Source organism: Pholcus phalangioides, unplaced genomic scaffold (genome assembly GCF_987345545.1).
Source record: "Pholcus phalangioides strain wild (caught in Gottingen) unplaced genomic scaffold, Ppha-v1.0 ptg000011l_1, whole genome shotgun sequence".
Classification (NCBI taxonomy): domain Eukaryota; kingdom Metazoa; phylum Arthropoda; class Arachnida; order Araneae; family Pholcidae; genus Pholcus; species Pholcus phalangioides.
In genome coordinates this window covers 20,340,268-20,362,865 of record NW_028301604.1, presented here as the reverse complement: position 1 = coordinate 20,362,865, position 22,598 = coordinate 20,340,268, and the positions used below count along the sequence as shown (strand labels likewise).

General features: G+C 36.5%; 1 protein-coding gene across 2 annotated transcripts; it reads right to left on the bottom strand.

Annotated features, from left to right (window-relative positions):
• Nucleotides 1–8,039: 8,039 nt before the first annotated feature.
• On the bottom strand, nucleotides 8,040–21,367 carry LOC149080200 (protein FMC1 homolog). 2 transcript variants are annotated; one of them, XR_016193548.1, is made up of 4 exons: nucleotides 21,133–21,355; nucleotides 19,073–19,231; nucleotides 12,836–13,077; nucleotides 10,923–11,078 (listed from the first exon to the last, which is right to left on the bottom strand). XR_016193548.1 is itself a non-coding variant. In XM_089239246.1 (3 exons), exons 1-3 carry the CDS (start codon nucleotides 21,199–21,201, stop codon nucleotides 10,962–10,964), a joined length of 345 nt encoding a protein of 114 aa, XP_089095372.1. In that variant the 5' UTR covers nucleotides 21,202–21,367; the 3' UTR covers nucleotides 8,040–10,961. The 2 variants fall into 2 exon arrangements, 1 of the variants encoding a protein (XP_089095372.1); XM_089239246.1 differs by lacking the exon at nucleotides 12,836–13,077 and having other exon boundaries at nucleotides 8,040–11,078; nucleotides 21,133–21,367.
• Between the last annotated feature and the right edge of the window lie 1,231 nt (nucleotides 21,368–22,598).

The window sequence follows — 22,598 nt, the reverse complement described above, 5'->3', positions numbered from 1 at the left end:
ATATTCCACTGTTATGTAAATAGTATTCCACAAATACCCACGGTTTTTTAATCAAGACAACTAATACACAGTACCACTAATTTCTCGTTTAAATATTTCCATTAAAATTCACAAATAAGAAAGCTGGAAAAAGAACAAGAAAATAATAAAAAATGTTTTTGGTGAAATTGTCTTGAATGATAAATAAAAAATATTGACGTGAGGACACGGTCAGTTTTTAGCAATTGACTTATGTAGGTTTTTTCTGGAACATATTAAATGTTTGCTTGTCACGTGATATTATATGACCAGCACTGATTGGACTTCGAGAACCATTATGTGTTACTGGGGTGCGGAATCTTGAAATTTTCGGCGAACTCACCCACATACAATGATGGTCACTCGTGGGAAATTTCCTTTACGCTTTTCTTTCAACATTAAACAAAAGAATAATTGGAAGGGGGAAAATGCAGTTTAATGTCAATGCCTTTCTCGAGTTCCCGAGTCCCACACAGACGAGGACGGGAGCAAAAAAGGAGACAACAGGACATTTGTGAGTCGCAAAAACTTCAATTACTTAACGTTTTCACTTCAACTCGATCTCCAAATGTTTGAAAAACTATCATTTCTATACATTCAATCTATGTAATTATTGTGGATCACAAAAAAATGTGCCGCTATAATAGTTTCTCAATGCATATTATCACCTCAAAAGCCCTAAACTTTGATGATGACTGATTGTTGACAGAGATACGGTATCAAGGTCGCTACTCGATACTTAGCCAGGACAAACATACCTTTTGGCACCCTTTTTAATGTTGGAGAAGTTAAAGGGTGAAATTTGTGACCCCTCTGGTCTGACGGCACCCGGGTCACCAGACCCCCAGTTGCGCCCCTGCCCAGAAGTGTCTAAAAAAATACCTCTTCAAAGCACTAAACAGGCAATCAGCAATGTCGACAGCTAGGCACAACGCCCTTGACAAAATGGTTGGAGATGCCCCTGAGAGCCACGACGCATGGTTTGAGAAACACTGATGTTCAGTATTTCAGTTCTCAACCCCTCGTGGTAAAAGGCTTATATCCCTCATGGGACAGAGCCTGGGCCTCGACTGGTCTTACAGTGTATTTCAGTCGGTTCACGGAACCTTTGCCCCCGATATCTCGCCCCTGGCACGTTTCGTCCCCAGTACATTTGGCCCCCGGAAATTTCGCCCCTGACATCTCACCCCGGTACATTTAGCCCCCGGAAATTTCGCCCCGGACATTTCACACCGGGAATTTCGCCCTGACCTTTCGCCTGTCCTGACCATATCAGTGACCCAGTGAGTGACCATATCAGTGACCCAGTGAGTGACCATATCAGTGACCCAGTGAGTGACCATATCAGTGACCCAGTGAGTGACCATATCAGTGACCCAGTGAGTGACCATATCAGTGACTCAGTAAGTAATCAAGTAAATCGGAAATTTATCTCTGATATTTCGCCAGCCCTTATCGTACGCGTGACTCTATGAGTGAACATATGAATGATGGTACAAGTGACTAAGTGAGTGACCACATGAGTGATCAAGTGAGTTGGACATTTACTCGTGACATTTTGCTTCCCCTGATCGCATGAGTGACCAAGTGAATGAATACATGAGTGATCGAGTGAATTGAAAATTTATCCCCGGACATTTCACCTGCCCTGACCATATGAGTGACCCAGTGAGTGATCATATGAGTTACTCAGTGAGTAATCAAGTGAATCGGAAATTGACCCCCTGTCATTTTGCCTACCTTGACCGTACGCGTGACCGTATGAGTGAATATATGAATGATAGTGTGAGTGACCACACCGGTGTGAGTCGTAAATTTGGGAAAAATATTTTATGCTTAAACTGAAAATTCTGAATTCTTAGAATCCATTAAAGTGTGAGTCACTTGGTCACTGAGTGCTACGTAACCACCTATAAAAAGGGAGGGGATGAGGAGGATCATCTTTGCAGACACTCCACCCTCGCACTTTGCCAATCACTCAATTGCTCACTCTGTCAATCACTCAATCGCTCACTTTGTCAATCACTCAGTCGCTCACTGGGTCAATCATACGGTCATTCACTTTATCAATCTTTCGGTTACTCATGCAGTCATTCACTTTATCAATCTTTCGGTCACTCATGCAGTCACTCACTTGGTCACACATTCACTTATGCGTTCCATCACTCAGTAACTCCCTTGGTCACTCACACGGTCAGTCCCTTGATCACTCACTTGAACACTCGCACCGTCACTCACCTGGTCACATATACAGTCACTCACTTGGTCACATATACAGTCACTCAGTTTGTCACTCATGCAGTTAACCACTCGGTCACTCATGCGGTCAGTCACTCGGTCACTCATGCGGTCAGTCACTCGGTCACTCATGCGGTCAGTCACTCGGTCACTCATACGGTTAATCACTCAGTCTCTCCCTTGATCACTCATATGCTCAATCACTCAGTCACTCGCAAATTTATTCAAGCATTCACTGTCTTTCATTCCGTCAGCCACTCGGTCACTCATACGCTCAATCATTCACTAGGAAACTTACACCAGTATTTAATTAGCCACTCACTTGGTCACTCATTCGGTCAGTCACTTATTCACTCAAACGTTCCATCGCTCAATTCCTCCCTTTGTCACTGACACGGTCAATCCCACTATCACTCACTTGATCACTCATACAGTTAATCACTTGGTCGCTCATGCGGTCATTCATTTGCTCACTCATACGGCCATTCGGTCAGTCACGTGGTCACTCATACGGTCATTCACTCATAAAGTCAATTGCACACTAGCTGATACGGTCACTCACGTGGTGAGTCATTCTGCCACTCGCTCAGTCATTTGTACGGTCACTAACGCACTCCTACAGTTCATTTCACACTCACTTGGTCACTCATACGGTCACTCGATCATTCACACGGTCACTCATACAGTCAATCACTCATACGGTCACTCATACAGTCATTTACTCATACGGTCAATCACTCATACGGTCACTCATACGTTCAGGGCAGGTGAAATGTCAGGTGTGAATTTTTCGGGGGCCAAATGTAACGGGGACGAAACGTTCCAGGGGCGAGATGTCGGGGACGAAATGTCGGGGGCGAAAGTTCCGGATCCCATTTCAGTTCATTTTCTTTTAGACAACTTTCAAAGAGCTGGACTCAATACATTTTCTGCTTTGCTCAGGTATGAAAAACAAAACAAAAAAACTTTTTTGAAAAAGTGAAAAAATTAATTTTTCCTGTCTTTCAAATCTTCAGGAGAATATAATTTTAAGCAACGATTTAAGCAATGGTGATGCGTAATGCAAATTACAGTTATTCAAGTCATTTATAATATTTTGAAAATTTTAATATATTGTGGGTAATTTTTCTCAAGAATAATTAATATACAACAAACAAAATGCAACTGGACCCATTGAATTTTTGTGATGTTTTCTCTGAGATGTATGGGGGGCACATTTTCAGTGAAGTTTCAGTTGTATGGTTTCACCCTTATGAGGCCGTTCAAGTATTACGTCATCATCGATGGGGGGAGGGGGTTCCGATTTGCTGACTTTTGATGGGAAGGGGAGAAGGGGGGTTTGGATAATGCTTACGTTATCAACCACCCTTGATGAAAGTATTAAATATTTTTAATGGCATCCTACTCGGTATGCCAAAAACGAGAAAACCCTTTCGATGGTTTGTGGGCACTTGAAGTAACATCCCCCAATTGATAAGGGCCCTGCACAGCCACTTTAGTGATCTCTAAATGTTTCGCGGATCCAAGTGCTCTGGAAATGTGTCCGGGCCGCTTAAGTGATCTGGAACTGTGCCACGCATCACTTAAATCATCTGAGAATGTGCCGCGGGTAATTTGAGTCATGTAGAACCGCACTGGGGAGCCACTTAAGTGCTCTAAAACTACGTCACATGTCACTCAAGGGATCTCTAAATGTATCACGGATCGCTTAAGTGTTCTGGAACTGTGTCCTGGGTCATTTAAGTGATCTGAAAATATGCCACGGGCCGCTTAAATGTTCTGGAATTGTACCACGGGACACTTGAGCGATCTGTAAATGTGCCGCTTAGTTCATTTTACAAAATTAGGTTAGAGGACAGGCTGCATCAGATAACCCCAGGGCCATATTTAGTCCGCGGGCCAAGGACCTTTATGCGATTTATCATTATATGGCTTAGAGGGTGGATCGCAATGAATTTATTAAAGATAAATTTTGAGTTCACAGCCTTCAAATAACATTGAAATTAAGAGAAATTGATTATAATAACATATATATAAAGGTATTTTCTTCCGAAATTTCAATTAAAAAAATTATTTTTTTGCATTAAAAAATAAATTTTTGATCGTGGGAGGGGGGCACGAGAGCCCTCCTATGCCCCACGTCTGTGATCCCACCAATATGCGTTAAGATTCAGAGGGGCACAGCTGATGACGAAATTTTGCTGACAAGCGGGGGGGGGGGGGGTCAAAAATGGCTAAAAATTTGCTTCCGTAATACTTGAACGGCCCCTATACAACGTTTTGACGTCGCCTCTTGAATGTTATCATGTAAACGAGGTTCCACTTGTGGTAAAGAATGTGTAGAATTGAAAAAATATCAGGCAAGTTAGAAAGTGAAGTTTTGTTTTCTCTGTCTTAGGATTGCTATTTAGAATTTGCTATTCAGAAAAGCGATAAAAATCCGACACCATGTAGCTCAACTGCTATCCCAAGGAAGAGGGGGACTGCAGAATGCAAAGAAACAATTTATAAAAGTTCCACGTCTTTGGAGGAAGACCCTCATAAAATCCGCATGTAGATCTTGAGTTTTGGGAATACCAATTTCCAGGAAGTCTTCTTGACTCTGTTGTTGCCTGAAGACTGGGAAAATAGGAAGAAAGGAGCCTATATACACGAATATTGTTTGCCTCCTACTGGGGGGGGGGGTAGCACAGGTTCTCAACAAAAATCAAAAAATAGCTTCAGGTGAAACAGTAACAAGAAAATTTTTGAAGCTGTCAGGGTTCCGGGATTTTTGGGGTTCCGTCACTTTTGATTCTAAGGTTACGCGGAATGGAACACCAGTTGGAAACCCCTGCCCTAAGGAACCTGCTGCAAAATGTAAGGGGCCAGACCCGGTTGGGTCCATGCCCTAAAATGGCCCCACTTTCATGGGTGGTTTCGCTGGATTCTGTATAAGTATATAGTCACTAATATGAAAGCTTTATTTCTTCACACCTTAATTTTTCTTCTCAGCTCTGTGGCCCCCTTCTACTTCATTTCTTCCCGTGGCCTCCCCTGAAATATCCCAGTACCACAATAGGGCCATATGGCCTCCAGTTGAGAACCAGTGATCTAATGTATATGCAGGGTGATTCCCCTTCCCGCCTTATACAGGCAAACCGTTGATACTAGAGGCATATTTCGAATTACACTCATGTCCATAAATGAAGGATAATTCAGAATCCACGGAAATCGAAATCTGAAGTAAAAGTTTCACCTGTAGAATTATCACACACATCTGCAAGAATGATATGCAAATTTCAGGAAGCCACCAGATAATGCCGATAATACGTCACAATGACGAGAGTGTAAGAGGGAGGTATATAAGGAATGGTGGCAAAGAAGTAAAATTGTTCACAAGAGTTCTGTAACGCGCTCAGTGCCATAAGCGAATAGTTATGACACAGAGGACGCATGTGGATGATTTTTTACGTGGTAGAATTATCGGCCACCTGGAATGTGTGCGTACTCAGGTGGAAGTATCCGAGGAACTTCCCAAAGTGTCATCTCTAGGCTTTAGCAACGATTCCAAGGTAACGGAAATGTCAGACGTTACAGTACAGGTCGCCCCCGAATTACAACGCCGAATGAAGACCGGTATTTGGCAGTAACTGCCAAAAGAAGCCGACGGAGCACAGCATCCGACCTGTCTCGTCAGCTATCTGCAGCCACGGGTACCACAGTTTCAAGGCAAACCGTGTACAGACGTTTGGGAGATATTGGTCTATATGCTCGCAGGCCTGTCAGATGTGTTCCGCTCACGGCAACTCACTGTCGGCAGCGATTAGCCTGGAGTAGAGAACATGCAATGTGGACATCGTCACAGTGGGCTTGTGTGATGTTTTCCGACGAGTCCAGGTTTAGCTTGCAGTCTGATTCACGTCGGACTTTCATATGGAGAACGCCAGGTGCCCGTTACCACCAAGACATCATTGAACGACACCGTTACGGTGGTGCAGTATTGCTCGTTTGGGGTGGAATTATACTGGGTTCCAGAACAGATCTGTATGTTCAAACCGGAACCATGAAAGCCCAAATTTATCGGGACATCATTCTGGAACAACATGTACGTTTGTTTAGGGGTGCCATGGGCGCAGAATTTGTGTTTATGGATAACAACGCCCGTCCTCACCGAGCAAACATCGTAAACGAATGCCTTGAATCTGAGGATATAACCCGTATGGAATGGCCAGCATTCTCACCTGACTTGAATCCGATAGAGCATGTGTGCTTGGCCGACGAGTTGCAGCCCGTCTACCACCTCCTACATGTGTACCGGAACTTCGGAGAGCATTGCTTGCTGAGTGGAGTGATCATTCCCAAGATCAGATCGATAATTTGATACTCAGCATGCCTAGGCGTTGTACGGACTGTATTTCATCGCATGGGAGACATACAATGTATTAACCATCATACCAACCATGTAATAGTAAGTTTTTGTAAAGGAGATATTTTTTACAATTGCTCCAGGGAGCAAAAATCGTAGTTTTTATGAATGGTATCATACATACACCATCGTTTTTGTTCTTTATCTTTTGTTTAATAAATGGGCTTTATGAATAAGTAACGTTTGTTTTGTTTCTGAACCTTTATTTGCCCGAGCTGGCATTATCCTTAATTTATGGACATGAGTGTAGAAAAAGTATCCAGAAATAATTTAGATCTCGGATACGCCACTCATGTTGCACAATTAATAAAAAAATTTTATATGAAATTAATAAAAAACTTCTTATATGGGCACCTTGTCCTGAAAACCCAATTAGAAAGTAGTTGCCCTGAGGCCAACACCGAAGATTCATTAAAATCACAGAAGTGTGGAAAGAACAGCATAAACTAATGGACAATGCTTCTTTTTTTCCCTTCACTTATGTTTCTTCCCAATTTTTCTCCAACTTTTGAAATGCTATATCTGGAGAGACAGGGCAACAATTTTCTAATCGGGTTTTTTAGGACAGGGCGTCAGTATAAAAAAAATCGTTTTTTATTTTAATAACTACAAAACCCCTTGCAACAAAAACGTCGTATCCAAGGTTTACACTTTATTTGGGTACTTTTTCTAATTGGAAGTATGCCTCTAGAATCAACGGTTCGCCAGTAGAAGGCAGCAAGGAAAATTATGGAATCACTGTATTTGAATTGACATCTCATCGTGCCCCCTCCCAAAATTCCATATCTCCACCTACTACATGCGATGGGTTGCATATGCATGAATTATTGGGAGAAGGCCCTCCACAATTTTGTGGGCACAGGGAGAGAGAGAAGGGGGTCCCAAAGTCTCATCATCAATGGCTAGCATCAATTTTCTTATATTTACTTTCTTTTATTGAATAATTTAGAAAGCATTGAGGTTTAACCAGCAAGCAATTCTGTGAGCTACAACTTTGCAGGGTGATCAGTGATGTGTTCTTTGAAATAATGAAAACTTCAGGTACACTTGAAGTGGTAAAAAGCATTGAAATGGCTGTAAGTGAAGGCTGAATGACGAGATCTTTATTTATATTACTTTAATTTCCTACCTATAATTCAAGAATTGTACATTGAAATAAGAATTTGTTCATGCAAATTAGACTGATGTGTATTATCTGCAGCTTTTTTGAGAGATTGAAATAAAGATATTTATAAAACTAATTAGTAAATCTTTTGATCATATTTGTCACACCGTCATTTTCTGTGCATGAAGGTTAACTAGATCAGGACCTAAACATATTAGTAAAAATTTAAAGAAAAATTTACATATTTTTTAAAGAAATCACAACCAACAATCCCTTCCATCCTTTTATTCATATGTAGTATTCATATTCATATGTAGATTATAAGATCACATTTTTTCCTTGAAGCAGCAAAATTCCCATTATATGCAGAAAATTACAGTTGTCATTCTTACTATTGTTTAACAATAAAAATGACACAATTTCTGGGTTGAAATTTTGCGTCTGAACAGAGGTGCCGACATGAAGAAAACATTAGGAAAACTGAATGTTGCTGGTCGTCCCGTATATATGGGACTCAAACGCCTATGCAGAAGACATTGCATTGGTTTTCCAGAAATTATTGGGGGGCTCAAATGACCTCAGCCCCTAGGTTCTGGCACCTATGCATATGAATGGCTTATTTTCTCAGTGAAATATAGTAAAAAATAGTCAGTTCAACTGCTTGCAGCTTCCAAAGTCTATCTTGTATATACTTTGTGCGAGAGTACACATGTACATTCTAATAAATAAAATTTAAAACCATTTTGAAAAATTTCAAATTTATGAGATTGTCTTTTTAATTTCAAGACAATATTTGTTTACAATATGAACTTGTAATTTTATTATAAAGTATTAAAATTTTATTTAATAAGTATGTATCCTCAAATTGGATAAAATAACAAAAATAATATTCTAACAAATATGTATCCTCTACATTTCAAAAGTTACATTTTCAGTTTTAAAAACATGTCACTTTCAAACTGGTGGAACATATATACCTTCATTTTTTTTTTTTTTTTGGTTGAACACTTCATTTTATGCACTCTGATGAGCTAAAATTTAGAGTTGATTCTGACCTAAACTCATACAGCCAAAAATTTGTGGGCAAACCATGAAACTGCCAGCACTATTTTTTTAGTATAAATTTTCTATTTTTTTCTAAAAATAATTTAATTTTTATTAATAGCATCCAACCTTGAACTACATTTTTTAGATAATACAGTCGATCCTGCTTATAACGTTCCCATTTAGAACGTTTCCCTGCTTAGTATGACTTATTTCGTGGTCTCAACCCTGACTAATTTTCATCAAGATTTTCTGTTTAAAGCGTTTTCCCATTTACAACACTTTTTAATGATGGTTTTTCAAAAATGTTATAAGCAGGATCGACTGTATATGCTATTACTATAGAGCACTTGTCATATCGAGCAATTATCTATTCTATTATTCTGTGACACACACACAACCTATTCTACTTTTATTCCCTCCTGATGGAGTAACACCATCTTGTACAAATAATGCACATCGTATTTGACATCGCAAAAGTACTGACCAGCCAGGAATTTCTTAAGATGAAGGAATAAGTAATACTCATTATCACCACAGGATAACATTCAGCAGCTGAGGAATATGGCTCACAGCAGGACAGGACAAATCTCAGGCACCAGGTCATCATAGCGACTAAAATATTGCAATTAGCACTTAAAATTTTCTATACGTGGTTACTAAATTGGAGTCAAGACAACAAAATTTTTGGAATTCATTTTTATCAGCATGGAAGTGGGCCACTATATCCTGGAAAAGTTTAAAGAAATTTTATTTTTGAACCTGTTTTTCTTTCAGAAAAAAAAATTGGCTCCTAAAAATTTTTTCTGGCCTCCTAAATATTTTTTGTGATTTGTCAAGCTCTGGCTTACAGTCCAGACTAAGTGCCGTTTATCACTTATTTCTTCACCTGAAGAAATTTGACTTTTCAACTCTTTGAAGATGTCAAAGATGTTACATATCACTGGCAACACGTCTGTGAGGAAAAAATAGAAAACTTAGCGATATGAGATAACAAGTACCTTAATAATGGTGGGAATCGTGTTAAAAATGTGTTTCAAGTTTAATTAATTCTTGTAAAAATTTAATTTTATAACAAATTTTTATCATTTTTTTTATCACTAGAATAGCACTTACTTGTTAAACACTCCTTGTATATTCTTGAAATACTGTTCACAATATTTTCTCATAAACTTGGACACCAATTTTAAAATTATAACACTGTACTAAAGCTCATATTTTGAAATGACTATGAAAAATTATATATATATAAACTGCTGAATTAAATTGCATAAAGCAAAATAGATTGTTAAAGACCAGCAAGTTTACTACATACAACTGAAAAAATTCTGCATATAGCAAATACACAATACGGGGTGATTCAAAACTCAACATACAAACTTTTAGGGGAAGTAGAAAACACAAAAACAAAACAGAATCACATAGGAATGTATGACCGGAAACCCCAACCTGATCAGCAGGAGGATAAATGAAGATGTAGAAATGGCAAGCCAATAATGGGTGGAGAAACTCCATTTAGCATACTTTACATGAGTACAGTATAACATGTTAAGTTTCACAAGTGCTCAAAGTTCTTATCATCCACAGTTATGCACGTTTGAGGGTGCTGTTATCTGCCTCAATGGATTGGGCATGGTAAACCCATCCCATGGCCACCACGATTGCCTGATTTATCAAACTTGAATTTCTTTTTTTTTTGGGGGGACCCTGGAAGCCATGGTCTACGAGATGTCTGTAGACTCTGACACCAACCTCGTCGCAGCTGCAAACATCAGCAAAAATCTGGGTATTTTTGAAAGGGTTCAACAATCAATGTGTCGCCGTTGTGAAGCGTGCATAACTGTGGGTGGTAAGAACTTTGAATACTTTTTGTGAAACTTAATGTATATACACGCTGTCCTCATGTAAAGTATCACTAAATAAAGAGTTTTTCCACCTATTATTGGCTTGTCATTTCTGCATCTTAATTTATCCTCCAGCTGATCAGGTTGGGTTTTCCGGTCATACATTCCTATGTAATTCTGTTTTGTTTTCGTGTTTTCTACCTCCCCTAAAAGTTAGTACATTGAATTTTGTATCACCCTGTATATTCAATTGGAAACTAGAAAGTCTAATTGTACAAGTTTTACTTCAAATTTACAGCACAAATCATTTATGTTCATTATAAACATCATGTTGGCTTTTAGATGGAAGGCGAAGTCCCACTAGTCTAGCAGCTTCTTCAGTGCTTCTTTCACCACGACTATGATATTTTTTCAATAAAGCCTATGGATAATATTAGAACCTTCAATCAACAATACAGGAAAACTGTACAGATGAATATGAGATTTATTAAAATGTAAACTTTCACAGCTTATGTTACAATGGCTACTGTTTTTTCTAGGATGTTATACTGTGGTTCATAGGTTCAGATATAACTAGTATTTTATATGCCAACTCTGGCAGACATAACCAGTTGAGATGCCAAACAAACATTGAAAAGCTGCAAGGGGATTAATCAAATTTCACTTTTCTCGTCTGTTTTGACTTCATCTGGTAAAGTACAGAAAAAAAATCTCGTGTCAAATTTTTTGTTTGATTTCTGTTCACCAATAATGCCTATCCAAGTTGCAAACAAATGTCTTGATGTCTCAACCTATGAATCAGCACAATCAGGACCGTCTTAAGAGCATCATGGGGTCCCGGGCCAAGTTTCTGAAGCCAATTCTGGAAAAATTCAACTACTTCTTGTTTTTCTGAAGCCCCTCTTCTCTTGAAGCCCGGGTGGGCCCATGTGTTAAGACGGCACTGAGCACAATAGTCCAGAAAAAATACTATGCCATCATCATGAATACGAGGTATGATCAAAACTAATGAGATTCATTATTTTGTTTCTCATAAACTACTGAAGGAATCAGAATAGGAATTTGTAATTGTTGCAAAAAGGGGGAAATGGAGCAATGCTATAGCTCCAAGTTTTGCTGAAAACTTTAGACAATAAAAATATGTGGGTTATATTGACAAAACTGGATGAAATGTAACATTTCCTCTTTTTATCCTACCACTCCAAGAAGGAAGTGAAGGAATACAAAAAGTTACATAACCAGAAGAAAGGTTCTCCTGATCATAATTTTCACCAAGTTATTAATGACATTTTTGGCACCAATATCGTCAAGAGTTGTGTCGAATATCAAGTCCATCCCTACAGTAGTCTTTGAGAAAAATAGTATTTGCTACTTTTTAGAACAAACCTTGCATGTCCTTCTAAAGACTATAATCACAATACAATAATGTGTTAGAGATCCTGTGTGAAAAACCTCAGACAGACAGACAATGACAAGTGAATATCTTCAGTCTTATCCAGCCAGTCATCTCTACCAGCATGCTGTTTATTAAAACTGAAAGAGATTCTGGTTATCGGATAAGCTCAAAGGAGTCAACTTTGTGCTCTATCCGTCCGAGGACTTTCAGGAAAGATTTCGAACACATTATTGAATTGTGATTGTTAGTCTTTGTCTGGGAAGTACCATAATTTCCTGTGTATAATCCATGAATAATATATTTTAAACAAATCTGAACTGAAAAACAAATCTGAACAAAACTGAACAAATCTGAAATCTTAGTGCAGATTTACAGCTGGTTATGTATCTGCAGTGTTTTTTGTTTGTTTTTTTTTGTGAACGACGTGGGAATAAAAAAAAATATTTTTTAGAAATAATCCATAAAAATAATTTAGGCATATAGTTGCAAATGGGAAGATTAACATTTTTTCTGAACAAATGTAATCAACAACCCTGTCCATTATTTGAAATTTCCTTTGTGGTGTAATACAGATAACTACTAGAAAATTTGCATATGCAGATTAAAGGCCACTATGGATTATAGGATGGATTTTTTTTTTTCTTCAAATTAGCAAAATTCTCACATGCGTGGATTATAGGAAGGAAATTATGGTATTTACCTGGGCAGTTTTCATTTACTTCCATTCATCATAACCATGATCATGTTATGCACTTGAATGGATAAATTATACTGGGACCTACACAGTCTGAAGATGATCAATAATGGCTCAAGCTGACATCATTGCTCAAGCTGGGATTTGAACCCAGACCCATACAGTTGAAGATTAATATGCTCTCAACTGTGGTCTGCAATATCCATGTATTGTTGGTAGTTTTGCACTCATGATTTTCATATAATATGCTGGCTTTTTTGAAGACTAACAATCACAATACAATAGCATTTTTTTTTGTCAGAAATACTTTCTGAAAGTCTCCAGAAGGCCCTAGAAAAAATACAGAAATAAAAATTCAATATTCACACCAAGTAAAAGAAAAATTTAAGATTAATATATATATTTTTTTAAACTTTTTTCCTAGGCATGCTAAAACTGCCAAACTGAGCTTAGGAATCATGGTCTGCACAAGGGTGTGGCTGGTAGGGCTCTAGCTATGGAGCCAGAGTATCGATCTTATAAATATATAATAAAACTTTGGTAAGTCTCTCATCGCCCCAATAAGTCAATCGAATAAGAAAACTCTATCATCGCAAGATGAGACAGAAGAAAAATGGTGATATAACTAATCATTTTTCTTCCGTCTCATCTTGCTGTCATAGATAATATCATTACAACTCACGTTTACTCGTCACTTGTTTTGGTTAACTGGTGGGAAAGTTTAAGGGCGAAGTAAAGATGATTTCAATAGCTTCTTTTAAAGAAAGAGCTTCTGTCTCTCAATATGAAGTGCTTTGTGGATTTCAACCATCTCCCCTTTTTAAATTAATCACTGAAAGAAACACCCCTAAAGAAGAAACCTATGCACAAAATGAGAGTCAAGTTAGTTGGGATCAACTGATTCCACTTCTTATGGAAAAACACCAAGACCAAAGCTGATCCTTAGCTAAGGCTCGCTCCAAACAATTCCCCATTTAAACCAAGCCCACACTGCTCACCAAAATAGGGTTAGGGCGAGACGACTTGACCTGACAGTTATATATATGTATATAAATGTGTGTATGTGTGTATTTCTCTTTCCTCTATTCAAGTTCTTCATATATTTCATGTCCACAACACACGTGCGTACTAATATTGTATTCATGTTGCTCTCCGAATAAAGTGCTAAGCGAGATGTCACGGGTGATCCCCTAATTGTATATATTCCCCCACACAATACTTCTATTTTGTATATTTTCATTAAATCCACCGGAGCGAGTGAACTCAACCCAATAAAACTGATGCTTCTGGTTCGCAAGTTATCAAACCCAAAATTTGCTCACCAATAAGATGTTAAGCAAGATGACTCGCTCCCATGGATATATATATATATATATTTTTTTTTTTTTTATTTCACAATAAGATTCTCATTTCTTTTTCTTTTTGTATCCTGTGTATATAATATGGCAAGTGTAAGGTAACAGATGAGATGGCATTGGGGAGGGGGCCTCAATTTCTTTTAAAACATACCTCCATCCTAATATGTGTACATTCATCTTAACTAAAGCCCAAAACTTCTACAACTCCTAATCCCATCTCGTTTGTAATCACCACAAAATTTGTTAATCGTGACAGTACCCAATTGTCCGGAGAAAATATGTTGTAAAAGTTTGTATGTTTTCTTTTCTTTCGACACAAAATAAAGTGTTCCAGACTCTGCCACGAAGCTGGGCTGGAAGAGATCTCGGCAACGGGATAAGTCCAGTGGCAAAGTTCTGGCGTTCATTCATTCAGCTTGGATGGACCCCTTTTAACATAAAAAAGGGGAAGTGTTTTATTCCTTCAGTTGTCAAGACATAACAAATGATGATACAAGTTCCTAAAATTGTGGCTTCTGTCAGTAAATGCACAGCATGTGTTGCTTGTGACCCTATGATCAAGCTGCTGATTCCACAACATTTTGCTGATCTTTCTTGTTTAGCACTGAAGCCCTTAATACAGATTTACATCTCAAAAGAAAAACTCATCTTTAGTTTTCAACAGGAAAACATTTGGTTGCCCTTATTGAAAAAGCAAAACATTTCAAAATCTTCTTTTGCTAGAGAACATGGTATTTCATAACAACAATGAATATTTATATTGTCAAAACAAAGCATAAAGGCAAGTGATATCATAGACAAAAGAAAATGATTGCCAAAATCAAAATTTGAATTTGTCAAAGAAGTGTAACTCTTTGATTGAAATTTTTCGGATGAAAGAATGAAAAAGCTCTGGCAATCATCAAGAAACTTAATGTTGAAGGCTTTAAGGGAAGAAGTATTTGTATACACTAAATTTAACCCTTTGACTTTCACATTATGAAAAGTAGAATAAGAAGAAAATGATAATAAATATGAATAAAAAAATATAACTATAATGATAATAAATAATTATGTAAATTATTTCATGTCATTTTAATTCTAATTAAACACAAAAAATGATAGTTCTTCAAACAATCAGTTAGTACATAAAAAACATCTAACCCGGTACTTTAAATTTATCATCAGTAGTCAAAGAGTTAATGAAAATGAATGAAGAAACGGCAAATTTTGAAGTTGGTGCATTAGAAAAGTGGAAAAATCTCACACGTCTTATCACACTTTCTCAGTCCTTTGAGTGACAAAATTTAAAGTATGTGGAAGAACTTTTGCCACACACAGCTTAGAAGTAACTCTTATTATAACAGATTTCTTGTTATAAATGAATTTACATTTCATTGCAATAAAAATTTTACAGAACACTCCTACTTTATCTGCATTATAAATTTAAAAATGACCATGGTCTAGCATCACTGGAAGTAGCAGAAGTCCAAATCACATGAAGATGAAATGTGACTCGCATCAACTATACCACCTGTAAGGCGTTTATAATGTTAGTAGTCAATACTTAATGTAGCTTTTGAAATGAGAAATAACCCAACTTGCTTGAGAATTTATGTTGATGTTATAATAAATATTCAGGAAAACATTTGCAGCATTGCAACATTTCCTTAAATGTTTGGGGCACTCACAAACTAGCTTAGACCCAAAACGTTTTGTATTTGTTTGATTAAATAAATTAATTAAATTTATAAGCTTGCTATGCATTGTTTTTGTATCTATAGCATTAACTCACTGATGGTGCATTGTAAATACTTGTAATCATATGGCATACGTTACCAATCACCAATCATAAACATTGTAACTACCCTTGAGCAAAGATTATAGTGTTATTTTGCAGGGAAAAAAATTTAACCCTCCCCCTTCATAAAAAAAAATTAACTTACTTCCCCCCCCCTCCCCTTTTGAGAAACTCCAGTGTATGCCTATGCTTGTATAACAACAATATTTTCATAAAAGCCATACTTACAGACATGCCAACATTTGCTTGAAGCTTGTCAACAGTGATGAATGTTCAGCTTTGCCATGCCCCCAGGACAACATAATCATAGTAGAATAAAAAAATCACTCAAAAATTCAATTTTTTTTAATTTTTAATTGAAAGTTCATTAAATACAGCACCTCACTGGCACTAGAACCTAAAGGGCTCAGGCACATGAGCCCCCCCCCTTCCTGAAGCAACTTTCCGAGGTTGCTGAATCGCTTAATAATTCATGAATATTCAATGCAATCCCAACCTGCATGCGCCCTTTTTGGTCGTATATGCAGATGTCTAAGAACCCTAGACCCCATCCCCCATTTTCTTTGTATCAGAGCTCCCATGGCACCTACAAAGAAACATTCTTTCAGACACATGTTCCGTGTGCTTGACCATGCACTATGCAAATGAAGACGAATCCAGATCCGCCACGTAGCACCACTCAAAAACCTGTTTTTAACCCACAGCATGGGGAGGTTTGACAAAAAACCGGGTTTCGAGTGTTTGGCAACAAGTCAATCTGGCTTTCAGATTGGTTTCTACGCGCAGACAAACAGACAAAACATATTGCCTTCAAGTTTGTCTTCTCTCACATGCGTATATAAATTCGTTATGGTAAAGATTGATGCAATTTTAAAAAAATAATAAAAATAAATAAAACACCACAAGAAACCCAAAGATTCAATTTTTTTAAAACCAATTTCTGTAGCATTGATAATATCTCCCATAGCTTTGTAGTTTATTGCAGCCGTCCATAGAAACTACAGACAATCCGTAGCAGTTGGCAACTCTGTACTCATTATATCAGACTAAAATTCTCGCTTCTACCAACTCTCAAAAAGAAGGTAAGAAAGTCTGTCATGGGCTTTTGCTAAGAATACTGCTCGCATGTGATGATCATGTGACATTCAACACACAACCCTCTTATGTACATAAAGCCTCTCATAAACTAGTCCTTATCTAAGAGGTTAAGAGGTATAGGCCAATACCTCTTTGATATCCTGCTACTCATACTGATTTCTAATAAAAATTAGTAGGCTATACTTGTATTATTAGAAAACTCTAGTTTATAGAGTTGCTTTTAGATTTTTGTTCACATTGCAAAACATTTATCAAGTCAAAATTTGTTTAAAATCCTCTTGTCTTGAAAAACAATCGTAAAGCAAGTTGCTTGCAATTCGAAATTTTACTGCATTAAAGTATAATACCTAAAAAAAATTAGTCTCATTTACTCAGAGTAAATAAAATAAAAATTATTGAAAGAAAAGCTTCACAGGCTTTGAAAAACTGTCTCATTATGAGAAGTAATTCAAATGTAGTATAATATAGCTTCACTTAACCCTTACAGTGGCAAAATCCTGAGATATCGTGGGTTCTTAAAACTCTCTCAAAATGGCATTGACGAGCCCAAATCCTGCGGTACGTTTTCTTCTCCTGACATGTCCACCGCCCATAAATCCACTGCCAGTGGACAGAGTCAGCTTCTGTTCAAAATCTGATAACAGCAAGGGGAGAGAAAGGATGTTTTCCCTTTCCCTTCGAGGTTGTATACGTTTATGCTCACAGCATAAATAGCAGAAAACAATAGTTTTTCCCTTTTGTGTTTTTATTATTATCTTCATTTTTAAGAGGGAAAGCATTTATCACTGCATGGAGATTTTAAAAAATTTTCCAGAATTTAACAATTTCCTCTGTAGCAGTTACGATGTGGATCGGGAAAATTTTAAAAATCACTTAAAGGGTTAATAACGTTCATACCCTGCACACCTTATAGAATATTACTATAACATGGATGTACACATAACATATTTTAAAATCAGCCTTTCTAAAGGCTATTTGGAAATCTCTGCTGATTAAAACAACTTCAAATTTCGTAAGAAATATCCACAAAATTACAAAAAAATTTGATGCCCAATGCAATGATAATTAATGCTTATAAATACTACTACAAAAATATTTTTATAAAATACGAGTTGATTTTTTTTATTTTTTTTATTAAAGAAAAAATATCAAAGCCAACCAATAGTATACAGCAAAATATTTATTATATAACAATTATTATTTTCTATACAAAAAGTTTTGGAATGCTTTTACCCACATTTTCATTTTACTCTGTACTGAAAATTATTTCTATAAACAAAATGGAAGAAAGCTACCTCATGAGGAAACAACTATATCATATGTCATGGTTAAGAACATAAAACTATTTCTTTGAACATGTACTTTTATTACTTTTTGTATGTCATGTTTTGATTTCTAACTTCAAATAGAAGTTATTCACATACAATAAGAATAGCAAGTTCATAGCTGTACTTCTCATGTGACAAGTTTGCTATTAACTTTCGATCTTTTTAATCCTCTGATATATTCAATATATTTTCTTTTTCTTTCATTTTGTCAATAAAATAACATAAATAACGTAGGTTAATGTTTTTTAGAGATTCAAATAAAATGTATCAGCCATTGGCATGAAAATTGTTAGCTCCGTCTATGATAGTGCTCAAAACTTCAATAGGACAAAGCACTAACTTGACTGATTCTTACCGAAACTACATCCATTCCACTACAATTTTTAATTATAATCTTGAATTCAGAGAATATGGCATGAATGAACGCCAGAACTTTGCCACTGGACTTATCCCGTTGCCAAGATCTCTTCCAGCCCAGCTTCGTGGCAGAGTCCGGAACACTATTTTGTCAAAAAAAAAAAAACATGCAAAATTTTTACAACATATTTTCCCCGGACAATTGGGTACTGTCACGATTAACAAATTTTGTGGTGATTACAGATGAGATGGGGTTGGGAGTTGGAGAAAAGTTTCGGGGTTTCGTTAAGATGGATGAATGAGAGAATATGACAACAAAATTTTGACAATTAAATTACAAAGTGGAATTCAATCATTTCACTGAACAATTTACATAAATAAATTTTTATTCAAAAAGTAAATACCTGTTGTTTACGAACTGACTGCAAATAGCACAAATAAGTTTTAGCCATAAAGTTCAACTCATTTTCACCTCTGCAAAGTCTTCTTTCAGTTACTTGATGCAGTCTGTACTGATGTAGCAAATATTGGGTAGCTGCTTCATTTTTCACCTTTGTTTTTCCCTAAATAAATAAAATCATTAGAACACAAAGACAGACATACCATATTAGGGTTTTAATGTCCAAAATCTTTTGATAAAAATAGGTATTAAAAACAATTAAGTTTAAGATTATAGTAAAATACTACTTGTCTAGCCTATATCTTTAAAACGAAAAATTCCTCAACAAAATTTGACTTCTCTATGAAAGTTCTGAGGTAAATAAAAAAAAATCCTTTTACTTTTCATACTGACCACACATACTTTTCCTGCTTCACAATTTCTTTTTTTTTTCTTAATAATTCTGCACAAGCATGCCAATGGATTTATTTTTAGTGTTACTATCACACACACAAATTCACTTTTGTATAAATTGGTTTACACACATATAAGGCTATACCAGGGCTTGACAAATAGATAAAAAATCTAGGTGCCAACTGAATATTTTTGGAGCCAAGCATATTTCTTTTGCCCAAGCTAGTAATCACAAATAAAAAATTTTGGAACAGCTTCGGTATAGGGGACAGGTTGGCGATTTTCTGTGACTTTTTTTTTCGGCGCCAAATATGTCCGACGACCCCATCAGAAGTCGCCAGGGCTGTTAGACACAATACGGGCACCGAAAAAAAAAATCGCCAGCATAGAAAACAATATGAAAAATATCATGAAACACAAGAGAAACGGAAACATAAATAAGAGCTGAATTGAGTGAGCATAAAAATGCTAAAACCAACAAGCATAATTATAATAAAAAAATAATTATAAATGAAAACCCGAACACTTTTCGGGAATCCGGGTTCTTATAAATAAACAACGGTCCTGCATGTTGTATAAATAAATATATTCTATGTATTATAAATTAAAACCCGGACTCATTCAAGTGAATGAAGCACTTGGTTGAAAAGTTACAATGAATTCGCCCTAGATCATCACAATGACTACCTCGTATATAAAACAAGGGGACATTTTTTACTGGTATCTTGAAAATAAAAATGCAAGATTGTTAGAATGGGATTAGGGAGGGGTATAGAGGAGAGAGGAAAATATTTATCTTTCCAAGGAGGAACTGTGTTTTTTTCCCCGCTTATATTCACAATATGCGAAAAGCGAAACTGCACGTCAAAATTCTTTTGAAGAATATTGGTTTTTTTAAATTTTAAATTTGGTGAAATCTCGATATAACGATACTCTGTGGACTTCGAAAAAATATCTTTGTAGAGGGATTATCGTTTTATCGAGAGACAGCAATTTAATATTAGGCTATCAGAATGGGAGAAAAAAATTTCTGAAGAAAGGGGCGATTAAGGCCTATGTTGGGAATCACTGGTTCAAACTGTCACGTCAAAAACCTCAAATATTGCTTTTCAATATACAAATTCTTACTGGAAATATGCACGTTAATTGCATGCAATATTTAAAGTGACTTATGTTATACAAAGAATAAATATTTAATATGATTGTAAAATTATTTTATACTCCCTGCAGAATTATTTTGTGGACAATATAGATGTTTTTTCTTATAAAATATATAATTTGAATAAAGGATAGAGTCCATCCTTGTTTCTGGTATTACGATCCAGGCCCTGTCTATTCCGCTAAAGTTTTCTCAATATCTTTGTTGTCAAGACACGATTCCATGGTCCATATAACTTATATTCTAAGTTTCAACGAAATACTTTAAGCAGAACTTGCTGTATATAGGTCTGAGTAGGGTTAGTTTAATTGTAACCACCATGTACTTGACAACAAAATTTATTTAAAGGGGCCTTAACTCTCAAAAATTCGTAGTAACGAATGGAATTTCATTATCACGATGACCCTTATGCCCTCGAGATCCCATACCCGGGTGGGTCCATGCATCAAGACGACCATCCGTACAGTGGGTATATGAAAGCATGAATTAATGAAATTGAATGAGAAACGAACCCAGGATTTTGTCATCTCTCGCAATAACGAGCGCAAAACAGAAAGAGTTTCCATTCTTCTTCCATTCATCGTCACTGTTTCTATTCTTTTTGTTTTTAAACTTTTGGTTTATCTGATCGAATCAAAAGAAATCAAATTTTTAAAAACTTGTAATCATTAAACACAAAAAACATAAGCTACTGCTCGACCTTTGAGAATAGTACGCTTTCCAATTTTGATCTACAGTAGCATATGTGGGCGATTCGCTCTTGAACCGTTTAGAAGAGCGGCGGCCCTTGTTAAAGAGCGAGTGAGCGATGGTTATTGAAAAAAAAAACAGCTGCTCTTAAGCTGGGTTTTCCTAGGAGCAGGTTTCTACAGCGCGCTCAGCGTAAAAATGCTGATTAGTCAAAAAAACCTGAATTTCAGGTTTTTAACCAATGAACGTTTTCACGCTGCACACAGCGCAAAAATTTTCCTAGGAGCAGGTTTTCTATGGTGCGCGCAGCATGAAAACGTTGATTGGTCAAAAAACCTGAATTTCAGATTTTAACCAATCAGCGTTTTCACGCTGCATATAGCGCAAAAATTCTACTCCTAGGAAAACCCGACTTTAACATCAAGCTAAGGCGATAAGACCCTTTTACACTTCCATCGCACACAAAAAACTCCCAAGAGCAAGCAGGCTTTGCAAACGTAGGGAAAAGAACCGTGAGGCTCGTGAGCGGAATGCGCTCTTCCGCTCATATTGGCTGCTCCTGTTAGCTATACTGCGGATCACGTAACCCATGAGCATATTTCGCAAATGCACCGCTATACAGCGATGACACGATTTCTTTTGTAATTTTTTCCACACAGCCAATCACGTTGCTTCAGCCTCTACGATAATTTGCGTAACTCTACGATATTCGTATCTGATCGCGGAACAGTGGTGCAAACAAGGTAGACATTTCCACTGATGTTCCGCGAGGCATTTCAAATGTGCAATCGCGCTATTTCCAATGTTGTAAAGACGATTTTATTTTTTAAACCAACAAATTTATGTCTTAAAAGTAAACCTAAATATTCAAACAGTTAAAGGAGGATAATGACTTCAAATTTCTGAAAATTTGATAGAAAATCCTTGTGAATTTTAGTAAAAAATTTCTCCAATTTATTAGTGCATTTTTCGATAGGAAATCGAGAAAAAATAAACCGATAAATTATAGTATGAAAAATATATCGCGCATGTTAATAATCGCAAACAACTATGAAATATTTAAACATCTATTTAAATATCAGAACTTCAGAAGAGTAAAGATATGCTAAAAGGAATTACATTTTTTAGAGCATTATTATTGATCTAGATAATTTTTTCTACATATATTTTTTGTTGTAATATTTAATTGATTTATTATATACCAAAGTTTTAAGATTCGGCAAAATATAAATACATTAAAATTCGGTACAAACTGAAATATTCAAACAGCTAAAGGGGCAGATCACGA

Coding starts and splice junctions, on each gene's coding strand:
- LOC149080200 (XM_089239246.1), bottom strand. CDS start 21,201: ATGAATGGAAGAAGAATGGAAACTCTTTCTGTTTTGCGCTCGTTATTG. Junction 19,232..21,132: donor GAGAGATGACAAAATCCTGG/GTTCGTTTCTCA, acceptor TTATTTATTTAG/GGAAAAACAAAGGTGAAAAA. Junction 11,079..19,072: donor AGTCAGTTCGTAAACAACAG/GTATTTACTTTT, acceptor TATTATCCATAG/GCTTTATTGAAAAAATATCA.